At 50.3% G+C, this 26735-nt stretch overlaps 1 protein-coding gene across 9 annotated transcripts in view; it reads right to left on the bottom strand.

Annotated features, from left to right (window-relative positions):
* Window positions 1-3503: 3503 nt before the first annotated feature.
* The window catches only part of Ndst1 (N-deacetylase and N-sulfotransferase 1), a 59619-nt gene continuing 36387 nt past the window's right edge, over window positions 3504-26735 (bottom strand). For 8 of the 9 annotated variants that reach the window (XM_050157817.1, XM_050157821.1, XM_050157819.1 and 5 more), the window contains exons 3-15: window positions 25856-26350; window positions 22419-22506; window positions 21032-21186; window positions 19876-20061; window positions 18902-19030; window positions 18125-18307; window positions 16794-16890; window positions 15458-15581; window positions 13510-13684; window positions 10743-10913; window positions 10168-10277; window positions 8987-9089; window positions 3504-8376 (exon numbers count right to left, since the gene is read on the bottom strand). In XM_050157817.1, coding sequence (XP_050013774.1) covers window positions 8257-8376; window positions 8987-9089; window positions 10168-10277; window positions 10743-10913; window positions 13510-13684; window positions 15458-15581; window positions 16794-16890; window positions 18125-18307; window positions 18902-19030; window positions 19876-20061; window positions 21032-21186; window positions 22419-22506; window positions 25856-26350 — 2136 coding nt within the window. In that variant the 3' untranslated portion in view covers window positions 3504-8256. Of the gene's footprint in view, window positions 8377-8986; window positions 9090-10167; window positions 10278-10742; window positions 10914-13509; window positions 13685-15457; window positions 15582-16793; window positions 16891-18124; window positions 18308-18901; window positions 19031-19875; window positions 20062-21027; window positions 21187-22418; window positions 22507-25855; window positions 26351-26735 lie in introns of those variants that run through there. The other variant, XM_050157825.1, reaches the window with a different exon arrangement.

The following is a 26735-nucleotide window of genomic DNA, read 5'->3' as shown; positions in this document are numbered from 1 at the left end:
GGGAGGAACAGAGTCAGCACAGGGAACTGCTCCACTCTGTCCCGAGGACACTGCACATTTCTTCTCTGCAGGCCAGGGCTATTTCCCAGCCTCAGCCCCAGGAGGCACGATCACAGAGGGGACTTGGGGCTGGGGCATCTCAGGGACCAAGGACCGTAGTCATCTAACCTCAGACTTTGGATCTGCAGTAGAACGGTGAGAACATCCACCTCAAGGCCCTGTTACAAGTACTGAGAGGACCATTCCCAGGAGCAGAGTGCCTGACCAGCACGCGGGAAGGACCTTTTAGTATTTTCCTACGAGTTTAATGTCCTGTGGGCCTTAGTGTAATCTGCCTCACATTAACAAGCCCCAGCTGGTGAGGCGGCGAGAAACTTAGCTAAGAGTGCCCCCTGCTGGATACATCCTATACTGCACCCTACACATACCAAAATTCAGCTTGCTTTCTTCCTGTTCCTAAATACTCCTAAATTATTTCGGTGAGTACTTACTATGTAGCCCAGGCTGGCCACGTACTCACAGTAATCCTCTTGCCTCAGCTCCCAGGTGCAGGTGTGAGAGACATGAGTCACCATGCCCAGTTTCAATGTGTACTCTTAGCAAGGACCAACTCCTAAAGACCAGTATCATAGCCAAAATTTGAGCTTAGCTTTGAGAGAACACTATTCCCTAGAATGCATGGTCCAGATTCGAAAACTGTCCTTCACAGCTAATTATTTAATGGCTCTGGTTCGTTTCTAGGGTCGTCTGCGGCATGTGAATACCAGGCCAGTCAGCAGCCTTCAGTCCCAAGCCGTTACTCAGCCTCGCTATTATTTGAATTTCAGATAGTTATTTGGCAAAATGTCTTGCTGAGGACCTATCTCTGGTTTCCTCTTGGAATCTAGAATTTCACAAGTGGAAACCCAGGTCCCCAGGAACTACATAACACCAGTCTTTTCAGTGTTGGTGACTGCAACTCTAATGCCCCAGACAGAGTGGGGCCAACGCCAAGCGGAGCTGGTTTGCCTGGGGGCTGGGTGCTGGGCAGCACTGGTCCCTAACACACCACCCCAGGTCAAGCTGTCCTTGGGCACACTTTCCTGCTTCCGCTGGAGTTTTGATTCTGCAAGTGATGTCTCAGCAGAAGTTAAAGTCCCCATAAAAAACGCTCCTCTCCCTCCTCCGGAAGCAGCCACTGTGGTTGTCTTGGTGGGAGACATATTTCTATTCCCAGGAAAAACACTCTTGATACTCTTGTTACATAAATGGTCACAAAGGAACTTCCCAAGACTTGGAGGCTGAGGTAATTAGTAGACATGTGTGCAAATGTGTATCCAGATGTGTGTGCAAATGTGTATCCAGATGCGTGTGCAAATGTGTATCCAGATGCGTGTGCATGGTGGTCAAAACAACATCCGGTATTGTTCTTCGGCTACTGGCACCCTGTCTTCAGCAGAGTCTCTCCTTAGCCTGATGGCTGCTCTGCAAACACCCTGGGCCCACCTGTCTGCTTCCCCGCCACTGGAACTGCAAGCAAATGCCACCATGACCAGGTCTTTCCGTTGTTTTGTTTGTTTGTTTGAAATCATGGGTTCTGAGAACCAAGCTCAGGTGCCAGTGCTTGACAGTCACATCCTACCGATCCTCCACCAACGACTGTTTCTGGACTCTGCTCTTATGAAACACACGACCTGTGCTGCTAGTTCTTTGTCAGTTTGACACAAGCTAGAGTCATCTGAGGAGAAAGAGAGAGGCTTTGAGTATTTTAAAGAGACTGAACTTTTGAAGACTCTGGGACTTTTAAACGTGGAAATGTTTTTTATATTGTGATATTAACATTAACACGCCATCATAGGGACGAGGAAAGAAAGGTTATAACTCATGAATGATGGGTCTGTGGGCCAAGTTTGCAAGGGCTCGGCTGTATTGGTGAGATAGTTCTCTTGTCAACTTGCCACAAGCTAGGGTTAGCTGAGAAAACCCATCAGACTGGCCTACAGTCAAGCCTGTGGCACGCTTTCTTGACTGACGTTGATGTGGAAGGGCCTAGTCTGCTGTCGGTACTGCCGCTAGGCCAGTGGTCCTGGGCATATCCGTAGACTGAGCAAGCAATGGACTATAAGGTGGGTGCTGACATAAACCCTCCGCCCCGAGTTGCTTTTGGTCATGGTGTTTATCAAAGTGTAAGAGACTAAACTAGAAGACGACCCTCAGACTTCGGCAGGAAGCTGTGTCCTCCGGGAGCTTGGGCCACTTGGTTAACTGGCTTCCTGAGTGGATGCCTCAGTCAAGAGTAGAGGGCCTGATGGACCTGCATCACTGAGCTTTTGGTGTTGTACAACTACAAACATCCAGGCAAGGTTTTTTAGTTTTGGTTATTTTGTTTTTCCTATTTCATGGAATCTTAGAATTCCAGAAGCATCAGGTGAGGCTGAGCAGAGCTGCTCAGCACAGCTGTCCTAGCCCCTTCCTGTTCAGTGACTCGGGTCTGTGTCTTCTGGGCACAGGAGTCGCATCGGCACCGTACCGCCTGGGTCTGCTCCCAGCAGCTAGGACATGGTTCTGGACAGCGGTGTCTCACGATCCATGCTACACTTGCTGCTAACCAACCCGTGAGGTTCCTACAGGATGGAGTTTGGTGCGCCCACCTGGAGCCTGGGCTCCCTTCTCCTCCCAGACAGAACACCTGGCCTCTGTCAAGGTGAGGAGGAGGAGGAGGGTGTTCTCTGGCATACACCTGGGAGCTTGACTCTGCCCCATTCTGAGCAGCAGGGAGTTCTCTGAATACACGCTGCTTGATCCTACTCCCAGTTCTAGGTGAGTGGGTTTGGACAAAGCACCTGGAATGCCCACTTCCCAAGAGGATTCTGGGATTGGGCCTAGCCTCCTGCCTTGCAGATATCAGGACAGAACTTCTGTGCTGGGAAGACTCTGGTCCTCACTAGGATATTTTCAAGGCTGGCAAGGGTGGGGTGGGGTACTTGACAATCATTCATTTTACCTAAGGGTTTTTTTTTTTTTTTTCGATAATGAGGAACCTATGGAACCTTCTGTCTGAGCCTGGGTCCCTAGAAGAGTTTGCTCCGAATGCCTTGTCCATACCTGCTGGAGGTCAGTCTCTGGAGCCAGGGCCTGGGTATCTGCATCCCAGGCCCATTTTCTAGGTGAGGCCACTAAGTCCAACTCATTTCACATCCTAAAAGACAAGGGGACTACCAATCAAAAAGTAAAAGTGGCAAGTCCCCAGTCAGGAAAGAAATGAATGACAGAAACATCTCTAGCCTCTAAGGGTCCTTTGGGGACAGTGGCCACACCTAGCACTCTGGTAACCCTGTGCCCAAAGGCTCTTGGTCATCTGAGACATTTGAGGCATTTGAAAAGGCATTGATTTAGAACGAGGGGACATGGTCTGTCTTAACCAAATCAGGAAGCAAACTGAGCAAATACGGGCCATGATGAAAACCTCCCAGCTCCACGTTCCCCTGCAGGCAAAGGTCAGACACAAAAACAGGACCAATACGTACAAACAGAATCCCATTTTATTAGCAGTTAGTTCAAGATTGGACATTAATGGAGGAAAGTTCCCACATTTAACACAACCCAAAACGGCTGGTTCAAGAGCCCTCTTCAGGTGAGCTGGGTAGCATGCCCTCTGCAACCCCTTCCCACCCCTGCAGGGAAGGAACCCTCTGCCTGCTTCCCAAACATGCCCCCCACCCCACTCAGTTGGCCCTCTTCTCTCCCCAGGAAATAACATGAATTTCATGCATGAATTACAAAAAGAGCCCTCTTGCCCGTAAGAAAAGCTAGCTCAGTCATAGAAAACCCTTTCCTCTGATAGCCTCCTCCGGGCCAGGGAGAGAAGAGGGAGAAATGAACTTCTTAGGCAGAAACACTGTGGGGAGAGTCCCCTGATCTTCCTGTTGGACCTCAGCAGAGTGGACACACATGGTCATTACCCGGCCTGCTCAGAGCTGGCAAGGGCATCAAGCCCAGAGCCAGACAACCTCAACCCAGCACTGCATGGAAGGCTTGGGATGAGGGGTAAGGAGCAAACAGCTAACCTCATGTTATACAGAGTACAGCTGATTCTAGCATGGGCATGTGGAAATCCCTGCTCTAGCCTCCATCTCACTGTATGGAAGGGAAGCTGAGGCCTGGGGAGGAAGACTGTCACATGACCGCCCACTGTACCTGGCGCTCCTCTCACACTGCACCTGGAGGAGGCCTTTCTCCGTCTAGCCCTTCCTGTCACAGCCTGAGGTCTTATTCCTGCTCCAGTGCACATGGACCATCTAGAAATTGAAGATCCCTGAACCACAGAATAGAAGCAGGGACACCAAAACAAAGGCAGAGAAGGAAAGAGATGAAGAAACAAGGATGCTGTGTTTGGCATGGGGCAGCCTAGCTCCTCCAAGCTGTATACACTCATTCTGACAACTCAGTGCCCAGCCTGGCCTCCCTGGGGCAGATCCACAGGCCGCCCCACCCCGCAGTGCCCTCAGACTGCCCCCAATGTGATGCTGCCTCATCAGAGAGCCCTTTCCCCTCCTCCAAGCTGGTCTGGCCCCTCCTGCAGATGGCAGTGGGAGGAGGCACACCTTGGCAGGCGAGAAATGCCACATTAGCACAAACAGCAAAACTACCCTTGAAAACATGTGGGCTAAGGGACGAGGGGGAAACAAGCGGATCTGGAATGTGGGGCTTCTATGTGACAACAGACCCTCTGGCCTTAAAAAAATAATACCTTTTGAAGGTTGGGAGTGGTGGCCCACACCTTTAATCCCAGCAATTGGGAGGCAGAGGCAGGTAGGTGGATCTCTGAGTTCGAAACCAGGCTGGTTCATATAGTAATTTCCAGGACAGCCAGAGCTACATGGTGAGACCCTGTCTCAATAAAGCAAACAAAATACCATTTTGGACTGGGCCTGGTAAGTGCACACATTTAATCTCAGCTCTTGAGAGTCAAGTGGATCTCTACGAGTTCCAGGGCTAGCCTGTTCTACACAGCAAATTCCAGGCTAGCCAAGACTACATAATGAGACCTTGTCTCAAAAAAAACAAAAATCAAACATTAAAAAAAAAAAATCAGATGAGTAGAGAGAAACCTTTTTAGAATTCAAAGAAACTTTTTAATAAAATACAATGTTCTTGCCCTGACTGGATCCAATCTAAAACCAGGTATAATTGCTGGGGGGTGGGGTAGGGGACCTTTGGGTACAGACTAGACAGCAGTTGTTAGTGAGGATGGGACTACTATCTCGGCTGTGGCACTGGCTGATCTGGCAGAAGGCCCTTACCTCTGAGGGCAACAACAGGGATAAACAGTCTCTGCAACTCACTTTGAAAATACATAAATGTACAGAGAAAGAAAACAAACTGGCAAATGCTAACCTCCTTCAGCCCAGATGAAGGGTGGCCGGCACTCAGAACCCAACACTGGGCAAGACGGTTCTGAACTGGCTCTTCCCCTGACATGTCCGTGGGCTCCAGGGTAAGACAGGCCAGTTTTCCTCCACTGAAGTCAGCAGACTCAGAAGCGCCCACTGCTCACACATCAGGGTTTGAAAAGGTCCATTTTAACATCATGCTCTCAGAGGTGCCTGCCCCATAGAAAGCGCTAGAACCTGGAATGACTGAGGCGGTTGTAGGTGATCTGCACCCATAAGGCAAAGGCTGCTGGCAGAGACTGGAGAGGGGGTGGGGGAATGGCCTGAACAACTGAAGTGAATTTCCTCAAACATTTTTTTTTTTTTTTGATTTTCCAAATGCCTCCAGTCATTCTAGTTGAGAGATCCTAGGACAAACTTAGCTACTTTCCAAGACCCAGTATCTGCAAGCTGGGGCGGAGTCTCGGTCCAGTAGCAAGAAGGGACATAGTAGCAGCAATAATCTACAGACTTAGACAGATGGCATCTCCAGGGTCTTAGAAGGGAACAGACCACAGAGAGCATCTCCTCTGTCTGCCAGTCTCCAACCTGCCTGTTTTCACCTGAAGCCAGAGGCGAAGGCTAATAGAGCTGCACGTTATACGAGGGCCACTCCAACCACCCTACCTCAGCTCTCACAGGGTCTCAAACAGAGAGTAACCTTCAGGATACAAGAGCCACCCTCACTGAGGGGTGGAAAAGTCGGGCTAACGGCACACACTTTCACCCAACTCCGAGTCTGGTTCCAGCTTGCTGGCAGGGTATCTGAGCATACCCAATCCTGTCCTCAGGTACTATGTATTGAAGGGACCTACAGGCCCCAAGACCCCAAGGAGAAACATGATGTACCATGCTTTGCATACCAAAACCACGCAAGCAGATCCCCCTGAGCGTGCAACACTCTCCACAGCAGTGGAGAGCTCAAGGACAGACTCGTTCAGAATGCAGACAGCCCTGTCACCAGGATGGATGAACTCTGGAGGCAAGAGAACACAACAGGAAAGCAGTGTGCAGGTCTTGGAAGGGGAAGGCTCAAAGGCACCTGGCTGGGAAAGAGTGGTTTGTCCCCAGGTCCTGGAATGAGCACAGTTGTGACTGAGGGAAATACAGGGCCCTGGAACACAGGTGGGCCTGGAGGCAGTGTGGTACTGGAGGAGCACTGGGCTCAGAATCAGGGGCCTGCATTTAGCTCTTGCTACTGCTCCCAACAGCTCTGTGACACTGACCAAGGCCACCTCCCATTCCTGTACCCACTTTGTGCCCATCTCGGAACCCTTCAAGTCCAGGATGTCAGAATGTCCCAGACGCCTGGTAGACACTGAATTGGCAGTTGGGGGGAAATGAAAAGGAACCCAACCTCAGTGACTTCACATTGTTAAAGGGGGACAGAAGCAGAACCCAAACAGAAAACAGAGACCTTGTGTCTGCAGGGTCTAGAGACAATTCTGTGGGTCTTTGTGGGCACCCCCTCCAAGGCAGCCCCCAACCTAGCACCATGTGAGGGGGGAAAACCGCTCAGGGCCTTAGGTCTCCCACCCCAGCCCAGCTTTTCCCTGTGGCCCAAACACCCCAGAGCCACTAGGCTTGTAAACCCAGATTCCTGGAGAGAGTTGGTCTCCCTTTCCATCTTACCATCTCTACTCCCTCTGTGGGAGAGGGAAGAAGGACCCTGCTGGTCATCTTCCTGAGGCCTAGACTCTTAGAGAAACATCTGCCTTCCCTTCCAACTCATTCTCTAGCATTAAGATATGACACCCTTTGAGACTAGGGCTTGCCACCATTGTGTATGACTTAATTAAAAACAAACCCAACCAAAAAAAAATATAATATATATATATATATATACACATTATATATATATAAAACACAGTGCGACCCCAGCACCCAGGGTATAAACTCTGGCACCAAGAAAAAAAAACACAAAATATTAAAAATACTTTAGCTTCTTAGTATTTGGGAGGTTAGGGGGGGTCTCTGGGGACCCTCGGCCACAGGTTGCTAACTCTGCCATGTCTGCTGGGCCGAGGCAGCAACTGTAAAACGATGTATATACACGGAACACAAACACTGGCAGACTCCTGACTCGCCTCAGCCTTTACCACAGGAAACACCACAGTCACACCCAGGTGAACAGGGCAGGGCTCAGGCCCATGTCGCTAGGCCCAGTGGCATGGCAGTGGCCCAGGGCCTATAAGAGACCAAGAACACTAGGTGGACACTACAGGGACCAGAGTGTCTCTCCCCTAAAGGGAAGAAGAGATGCGGTAATATTAACTCAAATATAGATGTCATATGACGGCCACCCTCACATCCAATCCAATGAGTGCCTCTGGGCGCCCAGCTAAACCCTGGCAGAGACTGGCTCAAAACCCTCAAGGGCATGCCCAGTCTTTCTCTCCAGTTGGGCGGAAGGCCCAGCTGCATTATTCTCCCTTACTGCCTGGAGGACAGGGAAATATGGCAGCTAATACTGGAGCAGGGGGCGGTATGACCAAGGAAAGGGCAGGGATGGCAGAACACAGTGAGGGACAGGAGAGAGTCTCCAGGACACCTCCTTCCAGGAAATGACCTTCCACCAATAGGAAGTGGTCTCTCCAGGCAGGGCAGCTGCAAACGGAATGGACCTCCGGTACCAGAGAGATCCACAGGCCACACATTCAGCAGTAGATGCTCGGAGACGCTGCAGACCTGCCTGGGCTTCTGGCCCCAGTGGGCCTTAGCAGGGTATTGCTCGTTGCTTTTGGCTGGCCGGGCCCAGCGCCCTTCTCGGCAGGTCAGTCTGGCTCAGTGTGAGGCAGGACATCCCTGCTAACACAAGCGTTCTGTTTGGCTGTGGTGGCCGAGGCTACCTGGTATTCTGGAGTTCCTCACGCAGCCAGGTGGGCAATGTCTGGCCCATCTTATACAGCAGCTTAGAGAGCTCGATGTTGTGGTCCCGGTAGTAATCCTTTAGGAAGGCTCGGGACTGCGATGGGAAGGAAGCTCAGGTCAGGAGCAACGGCCAGCACAAGCACAACCCCCTCCGTAACACCACACTCTATCCTATCCCAGTCCTCTTCTAAAAGGAAGCCCCAGGGACAGCGCTCACGTAGGAGGAGCATCAAAACATAGTGCCCAAGGTCAAACCCTTGGAGAGGAGAGCATCCACCAAAACTAAAGGCAAAAAGGAAGAAGAAAAAAAAAAACAAGATGCAATCTGTGACCTTCCCTGAATGTGCTTTCATACAGTCAGTGTTCTCCCTTTCACAGGTCCAAATCCTGGGCCCCCTCCCCCATGACCACATCCCTGTGCAGGCACCCCTGCCTTGAACTCTGCTTCCTACTGTGTGGAGGTCATGCATAGTATCTGCTTTATCCATGGATCCCACAGTGCTACCCTTGCTAAAAGGTAATAAACACTCGACTAAAGCGATGCTGACCTCCAGGGCCCTACACCTACGTCCTTCTCTAGAGCAGACTACTACTGTGCAAGAGGTCCTAAGGTCACTGCCACAGACAAGAGTAAAGGTTTAAAGGCCTCCCCAAGGGGCCCCTCCCACTCAGGCCACTGTCATGGTACTATATCCCCCACTTACATCCAAGTCCATCTCTGGGTATTTCCGTCCCTTGCTTTTGCCCAGACACTTGGTTTTTCCTCCTTCAAGCAGTTGGCACCAAAATCCTTTCTTTGGGTCAAACCTGAAGAGGGTGGAAGCCCATGGGTGAGTGGTCTGGCCTCCCTCCTCAAGGCCATGTCTGTGTCCTAGTGTGCAGGAAGTCGCCTTCACTGGCACAGTGTGACTATGCAGGCTGACACTTGCCATCTATAGCTCAAGTGTTGCCTGGGGCATACTGCCTTTCTCCCAGAAAAGGCACCTCCATGTTTTAAGTCACTCTGGTCCAGGTTAAGCAGCTCCAGTTCCTCCCATAATCCCTCGGGACTCTTTCTAGTCCCAAAGAATTCTGAGAGACATTTTCTGAGCAACCCCTAATAGTGTAGAATAGGGTTTTCTGATTATTTTTGTGTTGAACCCAAGATTTCTTTAACCCCCACATTTCAAGATGGTAGTAGTCACACAGAAAACACATGCTACATTCCAAGCGGGGAGTCCAGAGCACCGCGCATACTTTCTCAATCCCTCAATCTTGGGAGGCAGGAGTTAACCTCCTTATCCTCCCCAGAACAACAAGTGGAGGCTCCAGAACCCAGAGGACTTGTCAAAAGTCACAGAACTCAGAGATGAAAGAAACAAGTCAAGATGGTCCTATTTGGTCCTAACCTCTATCAGTGACGAAGCAGCCTACGCTCAGGAGTGTTGTAGCCTCCAGTACCCTTGACAACAGAGGGAATATTCCCAAGAAAGCAGCCAATTAGGGTAAGTTTATTCCTCCTACTCTTGAGACTGAACATGCCACCTGTATGTGACACAGCACATGTGACCCAAGCCCCTGGAACCCAGGCTGATGCTTACTGTGGGAGCTACCTCATTGAGACAAAAGAGTCAAGACTGCACTGAAGAAATTCCTCCAAGCTGGGCTGAGCAGAGGAGATCCATCACTCCCTTTTCCTAAGGCCACAGTGTCACTGATGTAACTTAAGCCATCTTAACACTTGCTTTTCTGCTAAGAGTCACCATCAGGGAAGGGCTGCATGTTCTCTTACTAACTTAAAGCAACTCTGGGTCTCTCCCAGTCATTCAAGTCTTTATTTCCTTGGCCCAGAGTCTGGGCCAGGGAAACTGCCTCATGGCAACACTTGCCTCAAAGCAACACTTACGCCAAGGTTTTGTGGTAGTCAACGGTGCTGGTCACCCCGAGGAATTTCTGCACCGTGTCCATCACTTTGGCAGGTTCTGTTCTCAGCAGTTTGCCATCCAAGACCAGGATCTGGAGACAAGGAAAGGGGGAAAGGCTATCTGGACTTGCTTTCACCTCAGTAGCAAACTGTCCATGCCATTGCAGCAGAAATGGCCTGGATACAAACACAGGGTCCTGAACATCCCGAGTTTACCCTACTCATGACATCTCTACCAAAGGTATCCCTGCTCAATCCCTGCTCACTGCTAGCTCTCCATCTCGCTCTTTCCCAGAGTTTAAGCTATTAGCACAGCTGTCATCCCTGCTCCTCACATCCCTACAGGATACCTATTGTAGCCTCCTGCAAAGCCTCCAGCCCACACTGTTCTTCTGCTCCAGTCTTCAAGATGTGATCTAACCCTGCCGACCCTCCACTCGGGCTTCCCTTCCACCACCACACCATGGCTCCTCCTCCTTCCTAGTCCCCCATAGGGCTTTCCAGGTCTCCTTAAACTAAGGCCACTCCTTTTCCCAAGAGGCAAGGCAGATAGCTACCTGGTTGGCATGGAAGGCGCTGAGCCAGCGTTCAATATGCGTGGCATACCAGCCAGGGACCAGGCAACGGTTCTGGAGGGCACGCAGCTTTGCAGATGCATCAGGGCCAGCTGTGATTACCTCATGAAAGGTGTACTTTAGGGCCACTGGGTCATCGTGGGCTCGCTGGTGCTGCAGGCAAGGGAAGAAGATGAGTGCACCACAGGCGGAACAGAAGCAAGCTGATGGCCTAGGCTGATGGCCTGCTTCTGCCTCACTGCTTTAGATCAAAGAGTCATCAACCCCAGAGTCCCAGGTTCCACACCTCTGCAAGGTAGGAAATATAATACACCAACTTCCCAAATGCTCTTAATTGGCATAGTCTCTGAGATTCCTGCCACTCCAGAGACCTGCTAACCAACAAGTATCAACATCAATGTGGTTTTCTTGACTCTGACTCCCATTTCTTGAGACACAGTCTCATATAATCCAGGCTGATCTAAAGTTTACTGTGTATAGCATAGGATGGCCTTGTGACCCTGAACTTCTGATTCTCCTACATTCTGCGCACTAAGATCACAGACACGTGTCACCACATCTAGTTTTGTGCAGTGCAGAGCTCAAACCCAGAGCCTTGTACACACTAGGCAAGCATTCTACCAACTGAGCTAAATCTCTGGCCCTCATTTTTCCTTTTTACAACAATTTACTAAAATTCAAACAACAAGAAAACCCTTGACATATCCTTTATAAAATGGAAAACCAGAATCAGTTGCAACATACAGAAAATGGCTGTTAACTGACCCTGATCACCATTGAGGGTCACGCACAGTCCAAGGCAGGAGAAGCAGGGCAGTGACGTATATAAATATACAGGACAACCTCTGCTCCTCCTCACTTTCTGAAGACAGCCCAGTTCTCTTCCTCTCCTCCCAGTACCTTCTGATATCCTAAAATGAAGCAGCCTCCTTCTCCTTAAAGCACTTACTCCCCAGACGATCGACAGGAGAAAGAATAAGGCCTTAGGTGTATAAGACCTGTATTCAAAACGCAACATGTGATGGTGAATCTTAGTTGTCAACATGACATAATCTGAAATCAACTAACAGGCAAGAGGCAAAGAATACCCATGAGGGATTGTCTTGATCAAGTAATCTGAAGAGGAAAGACCCACCCTAATGAAAGCAGCACCTCCCAGTGGCAGCCTTGATAAAAAGAGGAAGAACAAAGTTTGCCTTTTGCATATGTTTTCACTCTCATTGGCAAGTTCATCTACCCTGCTGCTGCTGCTACCATTGTTGCTACATTTCCTCTGGCTTCCAAATGTGAACTGAAGACTAGCAGCTCTCCAGGAATCCAACAGGCCTTCAAGGTCAGACTGGGGATTCTCAGCCACTCCAGTGCGCCAGTCACTATTAGACTACTCAGACTCTATCATGTACCAATCCAATAAACCCTTTGTACACATATTCATTCCATAGGTTCTGTTCCTTTAAAGAACTCCATTACACATGGAAACTGGGTAAAGAAGCCCTGCGCTCGCTCGCGCTCGCTCTCTCTCTCTCTCTCTCTCTCTCTCTCTCTCTCTCTCTCTCTCTCACACACACACACACACACACACACACACACATGCACGCGCATGCACACACACCCTTGTCAGCTTTCTAGAAAACTGTTGTACAGTTGAAGGGAGGCTGCAAAGTTGTTCTGTCATGCCCACCAGACAGGACCGACAGGGTGCATGAGCAGCTGTGCTGAAGCAGATGTACCCACAGAGGAAAGAAATGCTGCCTGCTTCACTCTGGGCTTCCCATAAAGACAAAGGCCCTGGAAATGCCAAGACAAGGTAGGAACCAGCATCCTAAAGAACAAGAGAAGGAGGGCTCCTTTCTCACGACCACAGGCTCAAGATGAGAGTTCTAAGGAACCATGAGAAAAGAAAAGCACTGAGGCCCCAGGAAGCAGTCACTACAGCATGAGGTAAGGAGGTTCAGAAGTCGGCAAAGAGCCACTGAGAGTGGCTAGATGGGAAGAAGCCTCCCCGGCCAGGATAGTGTGCACTTCCCAGGTAACCAGAGGCTGAGGCCCAGCTGCCCCACAGCATGAAGATCAAACCCAGTCTGATGGTTTGATGCAGGTAGCCAGAAACATAACCTCAGGCACCAAGGCCACTCACACATAGTGCTCGCAGTGTGGCATACTCCCAAAAAGGAGCAGGAGGACAGGAGAGGAAACCCCTCCTCGCCCCATGCCAGGGTGAGAAGCATTCCCAGGAGCCAGTGGAATACATGCACAAGTCTAGCCAGGAACAGAAAACTCAGGAAGCCCTGGAGCACACACCTGCAACGGCAACAGGGAGGTCTCTGTCTACAGCTCATACAGCTCATGTTGCCTCACAGGTGGGAGCTACCTTCTTCGACCACCCTAGGAGGGTTTTATCCCACCCGAGTCCCTGCTCCCAACTACCCCTCACAGGTAGGAAACCGTAGCAAGCATAACCAGATGGCTGCTTTGGGGATCTAGGCTGTCTCTAAGTCCACTCAACCTCTGCCTTGTATGGCTATCAGAGCCCGAGTAAAGCCTGGAGTGGGCAGGGAGATGGAAGATGACATTCGAAGATGGAAGGTGCCTGTCACCACCACGAGGCCAGACACATCACACAGGCAGGACTATTCTCACCATCACACACCAGGCTATGTGCCCACCAAGTGGTGCTTGTTCAGTCCTGGTTGAATAAATGTCATTTAGATCCACACCCTTCCTGGGGACACAGCCCCAGCCCACTCACCTGGTACCAGGAGTAAGCTCGGTCAGCTGGATTGATGAGGATGGTGAGGATCTTGGCCTTGGGCAACAGGGTAGCTGCCCGCCGTGGTGCCACTTCTGAATCAAAGTAGTTGGCACTTTTCTCAAAGTAGAAGTCAGAGGTGGTGTTGGAGGGAATAGGGAAGAACTCCATGTACCTGTAGGAAATCCAGAGATAGGGCTTAAGGCCAAATCTCGTAAGCCAGGGACCCCAGGAATGCAGTAACAGGGTGGGGATCCCTGAGGTGGAATTTCCTCAAAAACGAAGCAAAGTGCACTGCTCCAAGCAGCAAGGACTTGCCTCTGACAAGGGTTTTGGGAGGAACTGCCACTTGGCAGTGTCCTATTCCAAATTCATTTCTTTCTGGTGGGCATCTTAGAATCAAAGACCTGGAGATTCTTAAAAGGGTGGTGTGGAAGCAGGGCAGTGGTGGTACATGCCTTTAATCCCAGCAGTCGGGAGGCAGAGGCAGAGGCAGGAGGATCTCTGTGAGTTCGAGGCCAGCCTGGTCTACAAGAGCTAGTTCCAGGACAGACTCCAAAGCTACAGAGAAACCCTGTTTCAGAGAAATCCTGTTTCGGAAAACAAAAAACAAAAAAAAACTGTGGTGTGGATTGTGGGGCCTGGGGAGGGGACCATGTAGCTCCACAGATAACCTGCCGGCCCTGACTTCTTTGGGGACAAACTAGGCTCGGAGTGACTCGCATCCAGGAAGAACAAGTCCAAGGAGATAGATGTTCTCCGTCACCTCTGGGCCTGGGGTAGTGTTCTGCCATTACCTTTTGCTACTCATCCTCCTCTCTCTAAACTGCTGTGGGTGAGCACAGCTTCCCATCTAACACCTTACCTCCCACCCAAACAGAACAGACTCTCTTGGAGATACTGAAAAGGAAATGAAGTACATCCTAATTGAAAGTACACATTTCTTCTTAAACAGAATCCCCTAGGACCTATCAGACCCTCGGCCCCACCTGTAAAACCAGTCTTGGGAATGGGGCCAAGAAGTCAGCCTCTCTTGTTTTAGGCCCGACTTTCTCCACCTGTAAACCTGACCTGAGAATGCTCAGAAAACTTGTTTGCTAAGCTTGTAGTGTCCAGCAATCAACTCCTTAACCTTCCTGGCAGAAGGATCCCCACAGTTGCTCACTGGACTGTGTGCATGCGAGTGTGCAGTGGCTCACCCACATTTCCTTCTAAAACTCCGAACACACTGGCTTGCACTAAGACATCTGGCCACAAGGGGCTTTGGGTAAGAGTTAGGAATATAGACTGAAAGGTGGATAAACATGGACAGATGATGTATGGCAAATGAAAGAAAACACTGTGAAAAAGATATCAAAAGACAAACAGAGTCCCATAGTTTCTGCACCCAGGGAACCCACTAATCAATAACGCATAATGGCAGAACATGCTCACATAGGCTCATAAAAGGCAGGAAAGTTACAAATGGGAAGACTGGAGGGTGACAGCAGCCCATGCTAGCCTCCTATGCGGTGCCCTCTTGGGAAAGTTCCGGTGAGAAGTGTCAATCTACTGCCTCCAGAGAGCTCCTAGAAACCATGGGAACCCCTCTCCCTGCAGATGGTCACAGGCATAGGAAAAGCCAGTCAGAATACCCGACGGTCACTGGCAGACAAGTCACATGGGTGCAACCCTTCCTCCTTGAGGATTCTGTTTCTAGGCAGTCAGGGAGGGGCTGGATGCCCACTCAAGCTAGCTCTGACCCTGGGCAAAGGGCTTCCTCATCCAGTGTCCTGTTTGTCACAACACTGTGGCAACATGACTCAACGGTCACTGAGCCATGTCCCTGTTTACAGGAACTTCAGCTGCGTGTGAGCAAGCACCAGCTGCTTCCTACTGTGGCTACAATGGCCACTCCAGCTGGCTCCATGATGGCCTTCCTGTCCTGCTGGAGACAGAGGCCACTTACCAGTCGATGCCTTTGTGATAGTTGTGGCCATTAAAAAACTGGATCTCCTCAAAGGTCTCGGAGCTGGGGTAGTTGCTGCTGAGGTCCGGGTGCATGCCCAGGAACAGGTAGAGGGCCGTGGTGCCTAGGAGAGGGGACAGCTGAGACCTCAGCCTAGCCCCCAACAAGACAAGAGTACACACTGGGCCTGTCTTCCCCAGTCACCGAGAGGGCTGGGAAAATCCCTTCCCTTCTGGAGTCTTAGTTCCTTCACGAGTACAATAAAAGCTGCACTAAATGCAGACCTTAAGCATAAGGTCTACATATGACTATCGGGTCCTAGAGCCCTCCCGGGTACCATGCATCTATCACAGGATTCCTCACCGCTAAACAAGGACTCGCCCTCAGAGGCTTTCTTGCCACCGCACTCCAGCCTGGTTACTTGCTGTCTCCTCAGAGCCTCAGAACTAGGTGCGTCCTGCTTGTCTTTTCTAGCTCTGGGAACAGCCCAGAGCTAGAAGCGCCAACCCTCCAGGGTTTGGTCACGGGAAGCTCTTGCTCTCCTAACTTCTTTTTATTGCTGGTTTTTGTTACTTGCTTTGCTTTTTGACAGGGTCCTGACATGTAAAGCAGGCAACTTCAAACTCACGATCTTGTGGCCTCCGCTTTCAGAGTGCCAGGATTTACAGGCATGTGGCACGATGCCTAGCTGGTATCGAACTCTCCAGAAACCGGGAGGTCCAAGCGCACTAACTAGCCCCTCTTGCTGGTGTCTATCCACCATGGTCCCTTATTTGAGAGGACCTTTTGTTCATTCTTGGGGTGCTTTCTGTGTAACAGCACACTCAGGGAGAAACTCTGAAGCTTGGCGACTGTGAAGCCTCAGGGCTGCAGATCAGGTCTCAAGACCTGGAACTATCACTTCCCAACCATGCTGCAGAAAGTCAGTGAACTTCCCTTGTCTATAAAAAGAACACTTACCTGTCCTTACAGAACTGAGTGGAAGGCAAATGCTTAGCCTCCGACAGACATGACTAATGGATCACAGTCCTCTATCTATGCTGATCCAGTTTTACCTAGCATTGCTCAAATTTGCAAAGTAGATGAACAAGACATCCTTCCTGCCTTGTCTCAGAGACTCCTAGGGTGTTGGGGTGTTCTCTGAGGCTGTGGTTTGAACTCCCCTGCTCTCTGCTCCCACAAAGACAGACAACTCATATTTGTCCCCATGTTGCTCCCATTTCTGGTAAAAGGAGATAGAATACTTAAGACTGAGACCCGAGCAAGATGGTCCCCAGAATTCTATGGCTGAACTAACAGGCACAGGGGAAGCTGGGTCAAGGGTCAAGAGACCTGCCTGTTTTCTGGGGGCCAATGATGAGAAGCTTTGGAAAGCGGTCACATGTCTTCTCCTTAGACCAGATGTCTTTGTGGCGTTTGTCCTCACAGGGATCCTAAAACAGCAATGGAAAGGATATGAGGGAGGCCTAAGGACCATGAAGGAACTCCCTCCATATGTGGCTATGTCTTTGTTTATTTGTTTGAAACCAGGGTCTCACCATGTAACCCTGGCTGGCCTGAAAGTCACTATGTAAACTAGGCTGGCCTCAAACTCACAGAGATCTTCCTGACTCTGCCCCCCAAGTGCTGAACTAAAGGCGGGTGCCACCACTGTCCAGCAGGTACGTGTCTCCTAACCACCCTGTGCTCTTGCTGCATCCTCACCCCCAACACCACTCTGTGACAGATAGGGACCATTTCTGGTTAGTGCTATAATCCCATCAAGCCTGGTAAATGGCCAGCTATGTGGTCATCACTAACAGGAACTCATAAGCACTTGCTGACTTTAACTGCACAGGCTATGCCTGAATCCAGGGTTCAGCAAACTTGCCCTGCGGGACAGGATAAACCTCTTGGGAAATGTTTAGTAAACACAGTAGGCTTACGGAACTCTCGGGTCTCTGCTGCAGTGACAGGAAAGTGGCACAGACAGACACACAAGAAGCGTGACTGGGCGCCAATGAAGCTTTCTTTACAAAGACACACCACAAGCCAGAGCTGGCCCGCGAGTAAGTGTGTGGATCCCTGGCCTGAGTCTAGCTTCTGCCTCCAATTTTTAGTAGTCCCAGTAAAGATTTTCCCAAGGACAGCCCTAAACCTTCCCTCCGCCCATTTACTAGTAGCTGAGAGCCTGCTGCAATTGAAGGAGATGGCATGAATGGCCACTAGGTAGGGCAGACGCTCTCTATATACTTTGTCTACACTAGTCTTACCCCAAGTTTTTTGTTTTTGTGGTTTTTTTAAATGTGCATTAGTGTTTTGCCAGCATATATATCTGTGTGAGGGTGCCAAGTACCCTGAAACTGGAGTCACAGACAGTTGTGAGCTGCCATGTGGGCACTGGGAATTGAACCTGGGTCCTCTAGAAGAGTAGCCAGTACTCTTAACTGCTGAGCCATCTCTCCAGCCCTTACTCACAGTTCCTAAAGGCTCTTTTCCAAGGCTGTGCATGAGTATGCATGCACAGAGTTTATGGGAAGAGGTAGGAGCATATACAGTGTGTACGCATACTGCACCTATGTGTGCCCAGGAGTGTGCCCACATTGCTGAGGGGAGTGAAGTATGATGGCTGCGCCTTGGGCCTATGCCTGAGAACAGTGCCGCAAGGCACCTGGCCACTCTGCCCACCTGCCATAGTGGGTCCTTCTCCTCAGAGAAGATCTGGAAGTACTTCTGGGCCAGCTGCACGGGAGGCAGCGTCTGCAGCCTCAGGTTGGTCCAAGAGTGCAGAAAGCGCACCAGGTGCTTGAAGGTGTATAGTCCAAGGCGGTCGTTTCCATAGTTGGACAAGTGCGTCATGAAGATGCTGATCTGTTTCGGGGAAGGAAGAGGGCGGTGAGGCTGGGCCAGCTTCTGAGCCACCCAAAGTCCCCCCTGACCTTGAGCTGTGTTCAGCCAAGGAAAACCCAGGTCTAAATGACAGGTCGAGGGAAGGAAGCTAGCCTGGGCAGGAGTTATTTGCAGAGTTTTATAAATCAGGATGGGGAGTTTACACTGAATATGAAGAACATGCAATTCACAAGTCTGGGAATAAAACATTTTATAAAGTTAGAATAGTTGGTTCCACTTACAAATAAGGAAAAAAAAAAAAGGCCCAGAAAGGTCCAACTGAAACAGGTGTGGTGTGCACATGCATGTGTCTGTGCATGTATACGCACACAAAGAATAGAAAGAGAACACAAAGTGCTAACATTTTTATATAGATGTGCAGAATTACAAAAGAGAAAACACCTATGCTTTTGTCTGGGCCACACAACGGAGGAGGCCAGCACCACAACTGGACAGTGGACCTCCCAGTTTCCGGGCCCCATGTATGCACTCTTCCCCAGCTCAGGAAGCCTCCTAGAACACAGAAAGGCTGTCAGCATCCCCCCTCATACCAGCCCTGGGCTGAAGAGCACTCACAGGATTGAGGAGCACAGTGAGGAAGAGTTCACCCCCATTGATGATCTTGTCCAGCTCACTGGAGCCTCCAGGGTATTCGTTGTAGAAGATGGTGTGTGTGAAGAGGCCACAGGTCTGCCGAGGGAGGACCTAAGAGGGTGGTAGATGGGCCATGGTATCTCCAGTCATGGTCCAGAAAATAAGGCTGCTTCCTCAGGACAAGGGCTGGGGCCTCCTTGGAAAGATGCTCCCCTAAGAGGCCACACAGCCCTGACTCCTGGGAGTCCTTTCCAAGGGCTCTGGCCTGCAGTGTTCCCAGGTGAACCATTATCTTTGCCTTCTACGTCACTGCTATTTTCTATAAAATAAGCAGATCCAAAAGTAGCGTGGAAACTTGTGCCATCTGCAGCGAGGGTCTCTGACCTCCAACACAGCACTGCGGGAGCTCAGAGCCTCAGCTAGTCTACTAGTCTACTGATGTAACTACATGTTGTCTGTCTTCCTTCTGGAAACCAGGCCCTGAGAACAGGGAATGAACATGTCTATGTCTCATAACTACCTCATGCCCAGAGTTAACATGAATCCTAGCGATAGCCTGGACTATGAGATCCTGTCTCAAAATAAATAAAGGAAGGAAGGATGGAGGAAGGACCTGCACGTGATTCCCAGCACCCAAGTCAGGTACCTCACAACCACCTCTAATTCCAGAGCCAGGAGGATCTGATACCTCTGCAGGTATCTGCACTCTTGGGCGTACGTGCACAAGCACATACACACACACACACACACAATGAAAATGCACCTTAAAAAAGAACAAGGAAAGCAAGCTTTTCTGATCCTATCACAGAAGCTAAGGACAGCAATCTGCCTTCCCTATGATGGAACCTCTGAGGCAGGACAGCAGCAGAAACCGGCCCCAAACCCCCAAGTCAGCCAATTGCATAGTGTGCAGCCCCATAATGACAACGCCCACCATGACCCTCCCAGCCACTTGCCATGATGCCATTGTGGATGAAGCCACGGCGGTAGCGGGCGGGCTTCAGATGGGGGTACTCCTCTGTGCTGGTCACACGGATGTTCCACACCTGCTTCCAGGCCTCATACAGCTGCACATGCACAGGGTACACACCGGAGTGGTGGGGTGCCACTGCGTACCCCATGTCTGTGGGAATGCCGTGCTCCTGGGGAGAGGATGACCCAGGCAGTATGAGAATGGGGATCTTTCCCTTTGGACCTTGTTTCTCTTTTTTAGAACACAAAACAAAAACCAAAGGCTAAAATGGCAGGGTATGTGGTCTCAGCCCATAGATGCAGATGGGGAAACTGAGGCCTGGAACAGAAAGGAAGGGACTCAGATTCTCAAAGTGAGTAACTAGCAAAAATGAGCCTAGATTAATTTCCAACTGGTTAATAAAAAAAAATGAGCCTAAAACTTGAATGTTCCGAAACTATCTTTTTTTTGGGGGGGGGGGATAAAAACAGGACAGGGTTTTTCTGTCAAATAGTCCTGGTTATCCTAGAACTCATTCTATAAATCAGGCTGGCTTCAAAGTCACTGAGATCAGCCTGCCTCTGTCTCGCAAGTGCTGGAATTCAAGGTGTGCACCACCACCACTCGGCTCCAACTCTCATTCAGTACAAATGCCTGGCACCTAGCTCAGAGCACTCATGTTCTGCTGTCTCCTGTTTGGCTAGTGTATCCAAGCTGATCTTTTGTGTAGATCTCTCTTAAGTAACTCTGCCAGCTCTCCAGAGGTTCCACCCTGGACCCAGGAAATAAACAGGCGCCTCAGCATGTGTCCTTAGGTGACAGCCTGAGCCGCAGTTTCTTTGATTTGGGGTTTTGGTTTTTGCTGTTTTGAGACAGGGTCTCATGTAGCCCAGACTGGCCACAACTGATCCTCCTGCCTCTGCCTTCCAAAGGCTGGAATTCAGACATGTACCACCAGGCCCGGTGAGCTTTGGTTTCCTGTCTATAAAGAGGGCCTGCCCTCTTGAGGAATCCAGGAGACACTGCTATCAGGGCAGCTCACCCCAGGTTCTGGCACAGAAACACACCTATCAAATTGAACTGCGCAGCACTGAGAGGCAAGTGAAGCCCAGCCCAGCCCCTGATCCCCCCAGCTCTGTCCCCTAGGGAATCTTACTCACGACAGCGAACTTCTTGTTCAGGGCCATCTGCTCAGCCAGCACAGACTGGTTGTGGAATAGGTGGGGCTGCATGTGGCTCCACATGTGGGGGAACCACCAGAACTCTTTCACGTAGGACAGCAGAAGATCATCCCCGGCATCCTCGGCGTCGGTACCTAAGGCAGGGGCATAGCATTCAGCACAGCTGGCTGGCCATTCAGCCCTCCAACCCGGCCCCTGACTACAGATGGGACACTCAGTCAGCCAAGGGTCATGTAGGAGCGGTGTGGAAGGTCAACCGAGCTTTGGCAGAGGAGACACAAGTCTAGTCTGGACTGCCCTTGCCACACTATCTCCTCTGTGGGCTCTTGGTGTTTGAAGTCAACAACCCCAAGTATTTCTTCTGCCTTTCACATGCCTGCTCTTGTCCTGTTCCAAGGATCTAAACTGGGTCATATGTCCTTTTGCCTACTAGCCTGCAGAAGTTCTGGGTGGACGCAGGTCGTTTAAACCTCTGTGTCAGAAGCACGACTACAGCCACCACGGTCTGCGAAGGGCGAAGAGCAGATATGCAGACCATCAGTAGTACTCTCAGGAACCTTTGGGCCATCTTGCACACTCTTGACTACAATCTATTACTGACTATGGTGGCCCTGCCTACAACTCCAGAAGCCATCCTCACTGAGGACTGTAGACCTGGTTGCCGTTCATTTGCCCAGCATGTGAAGAACCTGGAAGAACCCGCAACCTCATCCCTGCTACTGCAAACAAAACACGTGATATTGGTGGTCATGCTGGGGAGGGACAGTCATTTGTGCTTTCACTTTCTATGCTAGTATTTCTGGAACATTCTTAAAACTCAATCCATTTCTGGCTACTGTAATAGCTTGGCAGAGCTATTTCAGCAATGAAATGGCCACACTTGACAACCTGAGTTTAGTCCCCAGGATCCACAGAGTGGAAGGAGAAAATCAATCCCCAACTTGTCCTCTGACCTTCATACGTTATGGCATATGAATACAAACGTATGTATACATAGGTATATATACAGTAAATAAAAATGTAATAAAAGCTTTTTTGTTTGTTTTTGTTTGGTTTGGTTTTCAAGGCAGGGTTTCTCTGGCTGTCCTGGAACTTACTTTGTAGATCAGGCTGGCCTCAAGCTCACAGAGATCTGCCTGCCTCTGCCTCCCAAGTGCTGGGATTAAGGCATGAGATGCCACTATCTAGCTAAGCATTTTTTTTTAATTTAACTAATATCTTTTATAAGTGGAAATCATTTTGAAAGGTAAGGGTGATGAAACAGGAGGAAGAAGATACATAGCCCAGGACTGAACAGGCTGTCAGGTGTATGGAAACCTTGTTGCTGCTATTACTGTCCCCAGATGCCCTCTGCTGGGATACATACCTGTGTGGAAGAATTTCCCTGAGTAGCCCAGGTTGAAGGTGAAGTTTGGGATGTGTGTACGAAGTTCATTCTGTGTATCAAACAGGGCCTAGGACAGACAGAGGAGAGGCAGCAGTGAGGGGGGTCGGGTCAGACTCCTCCCACTGAGCATCCGATTGGTATCCTGTTAAAACAGGACCAGCTACAAAACTCACAGGACCCAACACAGGGCTGTCAGTAAAGCTCGGTGATGGAGCCTTTGCCTCACATCAGAGGACTGGGTTCCATCTCCAGCACAGACTCCAAGATGCATGTGCTGGGCCCTTGCTCCAATGCTAGGAACATCAAGCAGTGAACAGCAGGCCTCAGTTACACAGGGACTGCCTCAGCATCATCTCTGTGGAGCAACCCAGGCTGCTCACCTAAGAGGCCGTCCCCCTGCCATCTCCTACACTGGACCCTGGCTTGAAATGCCCTGAGCTCCAGCCTGGATCAGCAATGCAAGCCTGAGAAGCTTTTCAATTTCTTAGGCCTTAACTGCAAAAGGGGAACAGAAGATCTCTGCCCTCATGGGGCTCTTCAGACAAGTGAGAATCGGTCTGTGAAACTGCAGGGCTTGTGGTGAAAAAGTGATGGAGAGAGAGCTACAGTCACAGCTGCAGCCACTGACACCGTGAGCACCAAAATCTCCTCAGGAAGGATTGTTCTCCTCAGGAGAATGCAACACTAGGTCAAAGGATCCTGGCCCTTCCAAGGACGTCCTCTGTGCTCTGTGTGACCACATCTAGCACCTATGGGAGTCCATGGAAGGGCTGACCTCCGGGCCAGGACTGCGCTGCTCACCCAGCTTTCAGTAAACCTCCAGGAGCTCACTTTCAGGTAGGACTGTTACCTCGGGGGTCTAACCAAGTCTAACCACTGCCAGTCATGTGGCCGCAGGCAAGCTGTCCCATCTCTCTAAGTCACTAAAAGGGGACTCATACCTCTTCACCAGCTGCTGTGACATCTAATGAGGATCACACACAGACGGCTGAACACCGAGCCTGGCACTCACCAAACCCCAGCTACGCAAACTCTGCTGGGACTACAGAAACTGCATTGAATTGCCAGAAGGACACAAGCTAATGAGGTGACAGTTGTGGTTCTGAAGGAAAGTCAGTGGGTAGCTATGTTCAGTACTAAAGTGGAAAACTAGCCCTTCAGACTCAGAAAGATGTTAAAGGGGAAAGGAGGCCTGACAAAGAAGCGCTTGCGTCTTCCCTGAGCTGGGAATGTGTAAGATATTTGTTCTCTACAGGCATGGCTCTTTGCTGCTGCACTACCTCTTCCTCAGAAATGGGGAAACTGAGTCAGGCCTGGAAACATGTTTATAAGCCTGGCATTCAGGAAGGATGGAAGATCAAGAGTTCAAGGCCAACCTGGGCTACATAAGACTGAATCCAAAAGAAAAAAATGGGGGAGGGGGTGCTAAAAGCTAGGCAGAGTATTCAGGAGGCTAAAGATAATAAAGTCTAGACTAGCCTGGACTATAGTAATCAACCCTGGATCAATGGCTCACAGGGTACACGGTGAGCCTGGAGCTAGAGGCCTCACCCTGGACCACAGTCTGTCAGACATTCCCTGCTAATGCAGTGAGGACCCAAACTATAACGGATAGACGCCTGGGCCACTGGAAGTGATGTGGGAGTGTCATATATCAATCTGTTGATTTCATTGGTTAAGTAATAAACACACTGCTTGGCCTCATAGGTTAAAGCATTGGTGGGAGGAGTAAACAGAATAGAATTCTGGGCGGAAGAGGAAGAGTGAGGTCAGACTCTGCTCTGCTCCCGGACAGACCAGACAGCTCTGCTCTCTGGAGCAGAGACACCAGGATGGACAGAGGCTAGACTCTTCCCGGTAAGCGCACCTTGGGGTGCTTACACACATTATTAGAAATGGGCTAGTCCAGGTGCGAGAATTAGCCTGTAAGGGCTAGAGTTCATGGGCCAAGCAGTTCTTAAATGAATACAGTTTGTGTGTTGTTATTTCGGGCATGAGCTAGCCAAGCGGCCGGGGTGTTGGGGACGCAGCCCCGCCGCTCATATTTCAACATGGAAGAGTGTGCCAAGCAAGCAACAGGGCCATCTGCTTTGTTGGGGTTGGTTCAGCACTGCACAAAGATGTTGGCAGGACGGCTCAACTGGAGTGAGCTTAAATTCTTCAACAGAACACCTGAGAGAAGTGTCAGGCGCGGCACTGTGCATAAAAGCAGATCAACACTGCCTAGGTCTGCTGTGGCAAGTAAGGGAGGGAGGAGCCTGGCCATGTGGACATACCCCTCCCGGGCCTCAGCCGGGCGCCACTGTGTAAGCCTAGTGTAGCAAACAGCCTGGGCCCCTCCCGGCACTCCCCCTTATTTTAGACCCAGTGATGGGATGAGACTTCCCCAAGTCACCTAGTCAGAGTCACTATCTGCCATGCTCCTGTTTGCAGAGTTCATTTCTGAGCAGGACGAGGCCACAACCCCAGAGGAACCCTCCTTCTAGCCAGCCCTGCCTAAGGCTTCAGGAAGACAATGCCAATGGGTCTGTGCTGCCCACGGAGAGTGCCTGCCACACTGTCTAAAGCCTCCTTCAGCATCAAAGAGGTCTGTGTCTGGTGCTAATGCATCTCAAGCCCTGTTAATCTCCAGAGAGGACGCCCAGTCGGCAGGCAGAAGCTCTGGGCACTTAATCCCGTTGCCTCCGCCTGCTTTACTGCTATGCTGGCCCTCTGTGCAGCAACCACAGCGATGCCCTTCCTCTACATCTGTCTCCTCCACAGGGTCTCCAGGGAGACTGATGGCTAAACGACAACTACAGCTTTTGTAAAAAATAATTTCTTTATTTATTTATATTTTACGTGCATTGGTGTTTTGCCTTCATGTATATCTGTGCGAGGCTGTCAGATCTCGGGAGCCACAGACAGTTGTGAGCTGCCATGTAGGAGCTGGGAATTTAACATGGGTCCTCTGGAAGAGCAGTCAGTGCCCTTAACCACTGAGCCATCGCTCCAGCCTGGACAACTGCATCTCAAAGACTGTCCTCTGGCAGGCTTCTTTCTTGACAGTTCACGTGTATAGCTACCCAATGTTTGTGAGGAGTGCCCACAAACAATTTGCTAAATGGTTTCAGGATTTAACATAAGCCCCCACCATCCACATACAGCTGCTGGAACATGCTGTACATGTGACTTTTTATTCTGAAGAATCTTGTGGAACTGTGATAATGACAAACATTTTAGAAGAGTTAAAATCACATCTGGGCTAAAAGGCAGATAACAACCCTAGCCAGATCTGTTTCTGCCCATGTCCTTTCCTCCTGAACCCCAGCATACACATGCAAAACATCTCCGTACAGTAAGACAGCAAATGGCTGAAGTCGGGCAGTAGTTACAGGTGGGGGCGTGGCCCGATGAGGCCCCAAGAGTCTCCTTACCTTCACATCCTCCACCTTCATGCGTGTGCCCTCCTTGCCCACAAAAATATCATCGATATCCACCAGGATGTATCGGTCCAAAGGCAGTGAGAGGCGCTTCCCTGTGAGGAAGGCCACGGCATCCACAAAGACAAGCTTATGCAGCCAAAAGTTAAGGTTGTTGCCAAACAGCACACGTTGGATGCCATCATGGAGGCCCAGGTCCTGAACCACAGTCGCGTGCAAGGCGGCATGCAAGCCAGCATCTGCGCCCAGGTGTGGGATGGACTCAGAGGAGCGTGTCTTGGCCAGCAGTACTGGTTCATAGGTGGAGTGGTTGGACTGGAACACAGTCCAATCCTCACCGGGCAGCACGCCCTTCTCCACCTCGCTGGGCCGTGTCACATAGAGCAGCGGGGACTTGGGGTTGATGCTGCAGTCCTTTAGGCCCAAGTTCGAATGCAAGAAAAGAGGGAAGCCTTTGAGTTGTGCACTTAGCAGGCTGTTCTCATTGGCCTAGAGCAGGAAAGGGTAGGAGAACAGCTGTCAGGCATAGTAGAGAACAGTAATGTCAACAATATTTACAACTTCACAAGAGCTACCATATCCCTCACTAAATACACACACAGACACAGACACACATGTGTACACACAGACACATAAATACACACAGACACAGACAAACCCATGCTCACAGACATACATACAGATACACATACAGTCAGACAGATACTTAGACAGACAGAAATACAGACAGACACACACATATAGACAGACACAGGTACATGCACACACAAAGACACAGAGATAGACAGATAGACACACACACACACAGGCTCCCTTCCACACAGAAGGGCTGCTCTCTTGCCCTCTAGCCACCACTAAGAGTGATGTGATCTTT

This window comes from Alexandromys fortis, unplaced genomic scaffold (assembly GCF_014885135.2).
Source record: "Alexandromys fortis isolate MF-2015 unplaced genomic scaffold, M_Fortis_MF-2015_v1.1 scaffold_94, whole genome shotgun sequence".
Lineage (NCBI taxonomy): Eukaryota > Metazoa > Chordata > Mammalia > Rodentia > Cricetidae > Alexandromys > Alexandromys fortis.
Note: the sequence above shows the minus strand (reverse complement) of the source record. Positions and strands in the feature narration are given on the sequence as shown.